Source organism: Lytechinus variegatus, chromosome 1, assembly GCF_018143015.1.
Source record: "Lytechinus variegatus isolate NC3 chromosome 1, Lvar_3.0, whole genome shotgun sequence".
Classification (NCBI taxonomy): domain Eukaryota; kingdom Metazoa; phylum Echinodermata; class Echinoidea; order Temnopleuroida; family Toxopneustidae; genus Lytechinus; species Lytechinus variegatus.
Window position 1 is genome coordinate 27,757,213 of NC_054740.1, and position 12,484 is coordinate 27,769,696.

Consider the following 12,484-nt stretch of genomic DNA (forward strand, 5'->3'; position numbering starts at 1 on the left):
ATATATATATATATATATATATATATATATATATATATATATATAAATGTGTAAAGTTATACATGTACAACAGCTTGTATATATATATATATAGTGTAATGATAAGTTTACTTGTACCAAACACTGTTGAGTTGTGAATATGAAACATAATGAGATGAGGCGAGGCCAACTCAACAGCTGTCGCAGGACGAATAATGGTGTCCTACGTCATCTGTTGAGGTGGCCTCGCCTTATCTCATTACTATATACAGTATATAATGTAATATCTATCTATAATGTACTGTTTGAGTAAAGAAAAAAAAACATGACTTAGTAAACATATCTCAAAATCCCTTTTCAATGAAATTAACTTGAGAACTGATACTAAAAGTGTTTATTATAATGTAAACTATAGAAAGGGTGTTTTGAATTGGATTTTAATGCAACCATTGTAGGATGACATCATTGATATCTAGATGCAGTCATTGCAGTCATGCCTTACTTTTGCGCAAATCGAAATTACATCACTGCAATTCATCCAAACGTTAACACATACCACATTAATATGGTTTCACAAATATTCGGGAGAGGATACTCTTTCATACCAAAATAAACGTGTGTTCGTGAAATATATTTTCTTCTAAAATTGGGGGAATAGTGAGGTGTTTACTCACACGGTATGTACACAGCAAAAACTGTGGTGTTAACCGGTGTACATAGAGGACCACACCAGTTATTTTACACCGGTGTTAAATAGGTGGTGTTAGTTTTACCCCTATAGGTGTTATTACAACACCTTTGGTTGTTGCATTTACACTCTTTGGTGTTATCTATAGGGTGTAATTTTAACACCTCAGGGTGTGGTCCTCTATTAACACCAATTGGTGTCAGTTTTAACACCACAGTTTTTACAGTGTATATAAATATAAATATATATATATATGTATATGAGGGCGTGTGAGGGTGTGTGCGTCTTGATTTTGATTGATTTGTTCTAGTTATGATACATTAAAATCTACCTCCGATATTTGTTTCCTTCTGATATTAATATGTGCAGCCTTCAATAAAACATGGTTGACATGGGACAAGATAGACAGTCCAGGGGCCCGTTTCATAAAACATTTGCCGCAGCGGCAACTCCCATTTTCAGCGGCAAATCTGTGTTTCTGCGGCAAATCTCAAAACAGCGGCAAGTTTCCGTTTCATAAAACTTTGCCGCAGATACTTTCAGCGGCAAATGACAATTTCTGCGGCAATATTTGACGCAGCTATTTGAGCTGCGTCAAATATTTGCCGCAGATACTTTCAGCGGCAAATGACAATTTCTGCCACAATATTTGACGCAACTATTTGAGTTGCATCAAATATTGCAGCAGAAACAGCTTTTTCATCAAAATATCAACAATTTGGAGGGCCTAACAGCCATATTGCTCAATTTTTTGATGATTTTGATTTGATAAATTGCTTTTTGTCATTCTAAATAGAAAATACAGGTATTTTTACTCATTGACAAATAAAAAGTAGATATTTATTGAATCATCATTCTTTCTTTTTAAAGTAAAATTTATTTCAATAAATAGATACATAGGAACATCCATTGTGTTCCTGCAAAATTACTCTTTCAAAAAAGCTTTTCTTTATCCTGTAAAAGAATGAATAAATGATGTCTCATTTTGTAAAAGATGTTGCGCCATTGGCTTTTGAGTTTCAATAAGATTCATTTCATAAGTGCTGTTTTTGCTGCTGTTGGTTTCTGCTGATGTGTTTGTTGAATTCCCGAGGTGGTTGTTGAACATCTTGATGTTGTTGAGGTTGCCAGTGTGGTTTTTGCAGATATTGTTGATGCTGCTGTAGTTGTTGGTATTGGTCAATGTAGTCATTACATCTCCTGTGTGTTTGCTGCTGTTTTTGCTCCTGCTACTGTTCATGTGATTGAAGTACCTGAAATAGTAATTAATTTATAATGCATGAAAGCAAGATACTAAAGTTATTCCTAATTTCACTTTCATTGTTAACCCTTAATAGAGTGGGGGGGTGAAGGCACCTTTTGATACTTTGCAAGATTTATCCAAATGGACAAGATCCTCAGGCACCCCCCCCCCCCCCCGGATGACTTACTAGAATAGCCTCATCTAGTAAGATGTATTAACAGGATTTTGTACTCATTATATTCAGTTGATTTTGTATGAACTCAATTCATCAAATGAATGTAAAGGGTCTACCAGAAAAAAAAAATTCTGTGAGCTTCTTCGGGTAATCTTTCTGAGTCCTTTTACTCCTTTACTGGAATATTAATAATTAAAAACATGAAGTGAGTTTGACAGTAATTTGACATGTTGCATCTTTATAGGTGGTAGTGGTGGGGGTCAATCATTATAGAAATGCAGAATATTCATGTACATGTACCAATTTGGCAAGAGAATGCAAGTCACATTATCTACCAATGATTGATATTGGTTTGTTACTTTTGCAGCTGAAAAAAATTTCATCAACACCTCAAACCTAGAGTTTAATTCTAAAATTTGGATTCTTGACAAAGAGCAAATCAAGAAGACAAAAATCATTCAAATTGTTATGTGACTTACTTCCTATGCCAAAATGAATCAGAATTATAAATAAGTTTAACTTACGGTTAAATCACATTTCTAGGCTCTTTGCCTGGCGCTCCAAACCCTTCAGTCGTTGATTTTGGCATGGCTTGTCTTTCCGGAACTGCGGACAAAGCCTCACCTAAAGGAATAAATTAAATTGAAATTTTCAAAAAGTAGGTTTTTGTCAGGGGGGGGGGGGGGTAAAGGGGTCAAGATGGGTTAATATGAACAAAAATGCAAACATGCAACAGTAAATAATATATAAGGAATCTCTGGTTGAGAAACGTCACTTCATGCAATTATTCCTCATAATTTATCTTGTACACACATATACACATAGTGAGGATGGGTGAGGGGGAGAGCGAGCATCGTCATCGTACATGCAAAAAGTATTAAATCCTTCACTGGCGTATAGATGGGGGCCATGCCCCCCCCCCCCTGTTTCACGACCAAGAAAAAAAAGGAGAATAAGAAAGGGAACGGGAAAGGGTAAAATAGAGAAGTATTTACTGAATATTATTACATCAAAATCTTTCCAAATATTTGATTTCTGTATTAAGAAGTTCAAAAATTTTGCTCTCTCACATCTTTGGAGAACTTTTGTTCCATCCGCCATATTTAGCCCTCTCAAAATATTTGGCTCATTACGCCACTGAAATCCATTGTAGGAATTTTATGTTTGCTTAATGTAAACATAATCTAACCCTAATAAGACTGCAAGGGTATTTTTGAGGCAGGAAAGATTGGCGGAAGGGGGGTGGGGGCCCTCAAGATCGACCGTTAATTGTGCAATTGTGAAGAAATGCAAAATGCCTGCCACAGATGAAAAAATTGTATATTTGATCATTCTAGAATTATTTAAATTTATTTTTAATAAATATATTTTACTAAATCATGCATGAAATTAGAAGTTGGCTGGAAATCTATAAACAAATCCCTTAAAGTTTTTTTTTGTTCAGACACATAAAAATCAAATCCCTTTCATCTGTATTTTTTTTTCCTTTCTGAAGTATTTCTTTGTTTTTTATACTTTTTTATATTGTTGACAAAATTTTCTGATCATAAACACCATGAAATTAATTGATTTTAATCAGTAAAATAAATATTAACCAGTATGATGCAATTATGAATTTTAGCTAGAAACAGATTTTGCATTGGATTTGTTCATGAAATCACATTTTAAAGCAATTCTGACATGTGTACTTACATGATGTTGCGTAATTTCAGAACCGGGTACCCAGGTGTCACAAATTTTGTCTGAAAACTCATGAATCTTTAAAAAAAAGGCATATAATGACGCGGCACCATCTTTCATGTTGTGGATTTAACATGAAAATTTTTGGGCCCCCACCGCCGTTTTAGGGTTAAATCAGATTGCACATCATGATGGATTTTACTGATATTCATTCTGCAACCCATATTTCAAAGACTATCCACCATATCTAAAATTGATTTTTACCTGTGGCAGTATGTTAGTCTCTGCATTTCTACAACTGTGGCCAAATATTCTACAAGTTCATTAGATGGGCCCTTGGCATTTTTCTTATTGTAGGAGACCAAAAAGCCCTGGCTTTGAAGTTCCTGGTCTATCCTTCTCCAGCTGCAATATCTGGTCAGTTGAGGACTTGGGGGCTTTGTGTCAGGAGTGGCTTGATAGTGGTGGTGGCAATGGTGATGGCAGTGGCAGACTTGGTGGTGGTGGCATCAGCAGCACTGATAGTGGTGGCAGCAGTGGTGGTAGTGACTGCAATTGCAGCATTGTTGATGGTGGTATACGCCTCATCACGGCCAAAATTTGCTCCTGCTGCCACGCTGCTGGTCTCCATCTATTATGTTTTAAGTAGAATAAACATGAAAACATTTGATTATAAACACATCAACTTCAGAACACTAGTATATTGATAATAAAACTTGTAGATATAGCAGTCAAAGCATAAAATGAAATTCCACAGAAGAGTACATGTACCTTCTAATAGAATTTCAGACCACCTTGAGGATGTTATGCTCAAAGCAAGGTTTTTATTTGACAACATTGGTCAAAGAGGAACATGGATTTAAATATCAGAACACAACTCGTATCATTGGTTGATCAATCGTACTGTACAATACCCATTCAGATATACATTGACCAATTTCTTGTTGAAACACATATATGTCTTTGTTATCAATCTTGTAGGGTATAGAGTGCATGTTGATTCTATATTCAGTGTTGTATACCGAGGCTGGCCTCGGGACCAGAATTTGCATCCTCGAAGCCTGATGTCTTGGTCTCAGTCGCTCTATCTTGATGTCTCAGCTCCGAGGCCTGACAAATGCGGTCATTTCCAGCACATAAATTGTGTCTATCATAAACGCCATGTGCAATTTCTAATGCACACATTATTATTAGATCTAGATTCCACTCCCCCCCCCTCTATAGATTATATATACCGGTAATATATATATGCATATTTTGCCTGTTTTTTTTATTTATTCTATTTATTTTTCAATTTTTTTATTTCATTTATTCATTTATTTTTTTTTCTTGGGGGGGGGGGTCAATGGTCAATTGAATTTAACAAAAAACATGCAAATAATGCTCTAAATAGCCCTTTATTCCCTTCATTTTTGTTACTTTGAGCCCTAAATGTGCATGCGCCTGGTCAAGCTAGTGCTTATCTTGTTGCCCGAGTCGAATTCTACAAGTTAGGCTAGGTGGTTACCCTGGCTAGGCCGTCGGGATATCCCTGGGGGCCCCTTGAAAAAAATACTCTTTTTAATTTAAAAAATGCTCTAAGTAGCCCTTTATTCCCTATAATTTTGTTAATTTGAGCCCCCTAAATGTGCATGCGCCGGGTCAAGTTAGGGCTTATCTTGTTGCCCGAGTCGAGTTCTACAAGTTAGGACACGTGATTACCCAGGCTAGGCTGTCGGAATACCCTTTAGGCCTCTCTCAAATAAAATTTTAAAAAATTTCATACCTTTTTATTCACTGACTTTTGTCCCCTGAAAGTCCTCGTATTAGGGCAAGCCAGTGATTTTATGGTTGCCCGAGACGTGCTGCACCTTTTAAACCCCCTAGCTAGCTTTCAAAACCCCTCATTTTTAAATATCGAATATTGAATATCCGTCCAACTTCACACGCGTTTGAATATCGAACCTGAATATCAAACCAACTTCACAGTTTGAATATCGAATATCCAACCAACTTCCTGCCGGTCAAATTTTTGCTAACTCACAGCTTTAAAAAAAATTAATTTTGCCTTTTTTTTATTACTGTCTGGCCACCAAACTTTTTATACTCGCAAGCCACCCCCCCCCCTGAAAACTATAAGAAAAACAACCCCTCACAGTTACAGAGCTTGAGTACAATATTTGTGTAAGTTAACCCTGCCCCCTCAACTTAAAAAAAAAAACATGCCCAAGCCGAGGCCAAACATGAGCGTGAACATCAATCTAGTATTAACCCATTCATGATTCTCGAGACTTGACTGTATTTTTGTCGCCCACAACAACCCAAGCCACAAAAAAAGGCTCACTCTCACACAGCTGTTCACATATCGCACTGAATTAGGTAATTAAAGACTTAAGTCAGAAAGAAAGACAGATGCAACTCAAGACAGTCGCAACGCCGCTCATTCGAGCTCCACCCCACACACATCAACACTACTGCCGTGTACTACGCCGAAGCTCCGGGATAGCGAGCACTCGGCATCTCGATGATACCTCCACGATATCCCGGGCAAAATGCATGTTTACCTCGTAGAAAACGATGGAAATATGACATGTATTATCAATGTCATTCTTTCGGAAGTGATTTATTTATTACTTTATCAAATGATGTAATAATTATATAAATACGATAAGTAGAAAGTACTTACATCTCCGATTCAAATTTTCCGTAAATTCTGTCACCATCAAAATTTTCTCGCAGACGACGTGTGTGAAGAAAAAAACCGGCTGTTAGCTGCATATCAGGCTCGTTCACGAACTATTTTTCATTTAATTATTTTTATTTACGATAACAATTTGTCATTGCTTTTATGAAACGGATATTTGCAACTATGACAAGTTGTCATTGCAATAACAAGATTTGCCATAGATATGGGAGATGTTACAGTTGCAAGTCAAAAGTTTTATGAAACGGGCCCACTTTAAAATCGCGCATGCGTTTGGAGACGGGAACAGAAGATGTCGACGGGAGGCAATATTGTCTTGCATGGCGTCAGCAACAAAATGAGGATTGAGACTTGCATAGATTCTTGCATTCAATCGGTGAGTTCGGTGAGAAACAAAGTTTGATGATTGTTTATTTTATTCTGCTTTTTGCTATTTGTTAAATTTGAATCCCTTTTTTATACATTTTTTTTTATACGATTTAATATTTGTCAGTAAAAAGGAAACAACCAATTTGTAATAGGGAGCTACAAGCAATATATTTGAAAGTTACTACGAAGTTACATTTGAAGTTACAAACGACTGGTGATCCAACGTTGTAATTAATTTGCGCACCAAATCATCATTGGTGATTTTGGGCCTAAGAAAGATCGCCAGTTTTTCGTAACGTCGCTGAACAGCTTTATCAAAACCCACCTGGTATACAGACTTATTTATATCAGTTCATGGAAAAATTGATTCTGTCGAAGAAAATCTTTGTGAAAATCAAAGAAAACAAAAGCTTGTTTGAATAAATGAATGAAAAAAGTAACGTTCTATGTAGTTTTGTTGCACGCTTCGGCATGGCGGCTGTTCCCCCTGAGTAAGGTCGGGTGGTCGAATCAAACAAACCTTCAAGAGAAGTCTGCTTGACTGAAAGGCCTAATATGCAATATATGCAATAAAACAACCGTACGGATGCACGTGTCTGTTTTCCGTGTTGGATAATTATGAAACGAAGAATAACTCGTATTTGATATCCCCTATCTTCGCAGGTTTTTACGTACGCAGCACTGAGCAGCGGGGATGAATGCTACTGCACGAACGTTTCTTCAAGTTCAGAATTTCTGTCTTACGTCGACAGCAGTCTCTGTGACTTGAATTGTGCTGGCGACAAGTTGCATCATTGTGGTGGAAAAACAGTTATGTCTGTTTATAGAACTTCAGTTCCAGGTAAAATAACTAAAAACAGTAAGGGGTTTTCACACTTCGATTCAGAAATAATTCAAGAAAAAACAAAATATATTATCAAATACCCTTCATGACAAAGAGCAATCATCAAGAAGTCTTTGTCGAACTTTGGTGAATTAAAAAAAAACAGTGTCTTCCTCGACTTTGAACAAACTACATATTTGCATTTTTGTACGGCTCTGAACTTAAGACAAAACTACTGTTCCGGTTTACCAAAATTCGACAGAGACTTATATGTCATGAAGGTCATTTGAAATAGATTTTCTATACTCTTTTTAAACGTTCTGCGCCGCACATTAAAAATTCCCCCTTATTTAAGGGGTGTCGACGTCGAAAGAGCGATGAATTTGCAACAAGAGCAGATGGTTCTTGAGAAGGAACAGCATTCCATTCTTTGGGGTAAATGAAATCTCATAGTTCGAGTTGGTTTACCTACTGACAAACGTATCTCAGTCAAAATGATTTTCCCACATATGAAACAATCAATGCCAAAAATTGATAAAAATGAAATCCATTTATCTATTATTTTTGCAGACGCAAGATGCTCGTCGATACATTTTGGCTCCCCGGGTTCACTCCCGCTCGTTGCGTTAGCTTCGTACCCCGGTCCGGTAATACATGGACGCGAGAACTGATAGAAAAAGCTACAGGACTACATACGGGCAGTATTTATTGGACAGCAGAGAGAAATATGCCATTGTCGAAAAAAGGTAAAGTGTATTTATTTTGTTTCCGCATGCAAAGTTAGGCCAAATATGATGCTGCTATATACGTATATGATGATTTAAATAGTCATTTTTACTTTTGCCTGTCTTCCTGTTGGAATTTAACTTTGATTTTCTACATACACCCAACCCCCCAAAAGGAAATGCCATCTCCTGTCATTGTTGAAGGTTATGATTTGATTAAAAAAGTTGATTAAAAGTATTAAAAATTAGCACATCGTTTAAGCCTGTCACTCTATTAAGAAGTTGTTTAAATTTTTATTGTAATTTTTAAAACTCTTTAAACAACTTCTTTAAAAAGTTTAAACGCTTGTTTAAAAAGTTTTAATAGCTGTTAACGAATGAAAACAAGTTGTTTGGATTTTGTGGTACAAATAATAATGCTCTTAACTGTGTCATGATGATCATAAGAAAAGAGATATACTTAGCCAAAGAGTTACCTTCATTTACCTCAATTATGTCGGCTTTAAAACTTTATTATGAAATGGAAAAATATACTTATGAAACAAATTTCAGAGCAAATAAGTTCAGAAAGAAACGGTTTCGTATCAGAAACCTTTTCGAACAATCTGTCACAGTAACAAACATAATTATTACCAGTGTTTATTTCTTAGATATATGTATCCTCATTTTTCTTGCCAATTGATCTGGCTGTGCTGTGACAACTTATTGTATAATAAGTCAGTTTGACTACATTTCTATGTATTATGAATTATGTATATACCATGTTTATTTATTGTTTGTCTGAAAAATTGTAAATGTTTATACAGTGTGCTTTTTGAAAGTAAAGAACCCTGTGGACTGTGGAAAATAGTTGTTAGAGTGAAGGGCTTAAACAACGTGCTTAATGGGGAATGAAACCTTTGGAACAAATAGGCTTGTGCAGAAACAGAAAAATGAAAGAAATTAAAAGAATAAGAATAAAGAAAATTTGAGAAAAATCGGACAAATAGTGAGAAAGTTATGAGCATTTGAATATTGCAAGCACTAATGCTATGGAGATCCTCACATTGGCAGTGCGACAAGGATGTTTAATGTCACTGATGAACTTTCCCTTTGGTGAACTATAAAATACCCTCAAAATGTCTCTTTTTGCTTTTTCATATGATGATACAAACTCTTTATCCATGATGTATTCTTAAAAAAAATATTTATTACATGCCCTCATGTAGAAAGAACACATGATTTATGGATAGATGTGATAAAAGAGGCAATTCAAGTGAAATATATTCTAAAGTAATGGGGAGAGTTGTTCACAAGTGACATCACACATCTTTGCCGCATTGCCAATTTGCCATGTCCATAGCATTAGTGATCGCAATATTCAAATGCTCATAACTTTCCCATTATTTTTTCCGATTTTTCTCAAACTTTCGTTGATCTGTTTCTTTGATTTTTCTGTTTTCACACAAGCTATCTTGTTCCAATGGTTTCATTCTCCTTCAAAATTTTACACGACGTTTTTACAGTGTGATGAGGGGGTGGGGGTGGGTGTGGGATTCCTGTATAGACGGACTTTCCGTCATCAAAATCTACGAACTACTTTATCCTCGGAATGTTGTGGACATAAGTTTCCTGGGGATAATTATGGTGTCTTCAATAGTGACAGCTAGTAGTTTTCTTTACTACACGGATGCATACTCTTTTCGTAATCACTTCAATTTTGACAACAAAGTTTTCCCAGGAGGAAACGCAGACTACAAAAATCACAACACCATCTGCGTGAAGACACATCTGCATGACCGAGACAGGTTCGAGGCTGCTATCATGCTCATTCGAAATCCACTCAAGGCCATCGTTGCCGAAGCCTTCCGGAGACAGATCTTCGAATCGCACCGGTCTCCAGTGGACGCGATTAAGTTTTTCAAATCAAAAGGTAAGACATTTATAACATCAATATAATACTTCTAGAATAGAGGCAACAGCTCTGAAGGTTACTGGAACCTAAGCCCAACCCATTTCAACCATTTTAACCATATCGAAAAATATCATGATTTTAGACATGTTGGAGCCCCAAATGCTGTGGCAACAAGTCGTTGAACTGGTACATACACTGTAAAAAATGAAGTGCTAATTTAGTACTTCCAGTGCTTGCATATATAGTGACTGCACTACCAGTGCTGGTTTCTAGTTTAAATTGCAACTAGAAAATCAACATATCAACAACTATCAACATAGTCCAATAACCATTTCGTCTAATTACCATCTCGTCTAATAGCCAGTTGGTCTAATAACACTTTGTTTATTATCATTTAGTCTAATTGTATTTTTTCAATTGGTCCAATATCCACTTTGTCCAATATCATTACGTCTATTACTTTTTGGTCTAATAGTCAATTGGTCCAATAATCACTTGGTGTACTCTCATTTTCGTCCATGTTCCATTTGGTCTAACTTCAATTGGTTCGCTATCACTTTGTTTAAACCCATTTCGGCTAACAATCATTTGGTATCGTTGCCATGGGTCCAATCACCAATAGGTCCAATCACCCGTTCTAGGACAATTACCCCCCCCCCCGGACAACCGGTGATTGGACTATGTTGATAGTTGATTAACTAATGGTAGACGAAATGATATCAGGCCATGCGATAGTGGGGAAAAAGGAAGGAGACGAAATTGCAATAAACCGATAAATATCCATACAAAGAGTAATCCTGATTTCCAAATAATTTCATTCTCTTTCTCGTGTCTCAAAATACTAAGTAAAAGCATATTTTATATCTTATCTGTAGCTCGATTCCTGAAGAAAATACCGTTGTGACATTATGCGTTGACAATTTGCTGCGACATGTGACATGCGTTAGAAAAACTTGGACATTATGCGTTGACTGCGACATTATGCGTCGGACGCTCTTGGCATATATCTGCGACATTATGCGTTGGTGCGACATTATCGGTTGTAACAAGGCCTATCCCAATGAAGATGGTCAAAAGTACCCCACCTTCATTTTGTATTCGACTCTATTTACTCATACACAGTCATGTTCGGCTGCTCAAAAAGTGAACTTAACAGCTATGTATTTGATTATAATGGAATAAACATATACCCGTCAAATGTCATCGTGCCGTAGCTTGCTTATGTCATTTTCACATAAATAATTTTCGATCTGCTGCCGCAAACGTGATAAACGTTTGACCATGTCCATGCTACAACTAAATACGTCAACAATAACACATACACACACAAAAAAATGTACGATGAACCTATAGTACCTTATCAGAAACTCTGAATCTCATATGTTTTGATTATATCATTCATTTTTATAGGATGGGAGACATTTGTATATGAGCAATTAAAAAACTGGAATTCCATGAATATGCATTGGCTACAGAGCAAAAAACCACTCCTTCCCGTCGTTTACGAAGAACTCGAATCTGACACTCGCCGGGTGTTGACGGAGATCGTCGCATTTCTGAATCGGACAGTGGAGCATGAACGAATCATGTGTGCAACTCAAGAACATCCATCCTCCTTAGCGACATTTACCTCGCTTGGAAACCACGGAAGACAGACACGTGTTTATCTTACTGCTGACCCTTTCACGCCTGAAATGCACCAGAAAATAGTTGACAGCGTAAAACTTGTCAACGCAACACTCTTTCAACTCCACAAGAGATCATTACCGGTTGTTTACCTGAAGAACATTGATGTCTTCTAGCGGCATGATAGGGTAAATTGCCTATTCGTCCACTGCCAAATCGTCCACTCACCACATGGTCTACCTTCATTAGGTCTAATGCCATTCCGTCCACCAACATTTCCTCTAACATCCATTTGGTCCAATAACCATTTGGTCCAGTCATCACTTCGTCTAATCACCAGTTCGTCTATTTCAATTTCGTCTAAAAACCAGTTGTTATAATACCCATTTTCAATCATTTGCACAGTTAACACTTTAGTTTAATTAGACCACATGGTATGTGGACCAAATAACCATTGGACCAACTGGCTATCAGATGGAATGGCATTAGACTAAATGAAAGTAGACCATGTGGTGAGTGGACAAAATGATGGTAGACCAAATGATAGTTGACGATCAGCAATTGGACGAATCGGAAAGGAACCCATGATACTGGGCAGT

The 12,484-nt window shown here is 36.7% G+C and overlaps 1 protein-coding gene and 1 long non-coding RNA gene across 2 annotated transcripts; one reads left to right on the forward strand and one right to left on the reverse strand.

Moving 5' to 3' along the window:
- Window positions 1-1,074: 1,074 nt before the first annotated feature.
- On the reverse strand, window positions 1,075-6,693 carry LOC121410433. The gene is made up of 4 exons (XR_005969335.1): window positions 6,431-6,693; window positions 4,030-4,396; window positions 2,610-2,709; window positions 1,075-1,920 (listed from the first exon to the last, which is right to left on the reverse strand). It is a non-coding gene; the product is annotated as an uncharacterized LOC121410433 (long non-coding RNA).
- Window positions 6,694-6,740: 47 nt separating this feature from the next.
- LOC121430066 (WSC domain-containing protein 2-like) lies at window positions 6,741-12,061 on the forward strand. The gene is given in 6 exon segments (XM_041627342.1): window positions 6,741-6,824; window positions 7,481-7,658; window positions 8,211-8,282; window positions 8,285-8,386; window positions 10,005-10,277; window positions 11,670-12,061. Coding segments are annotated over 6 exon segments (1,101 nt in total).
- The last annotated feature ends 423 nt before the right edge of the window (window positions 12,062-12,484 follow it).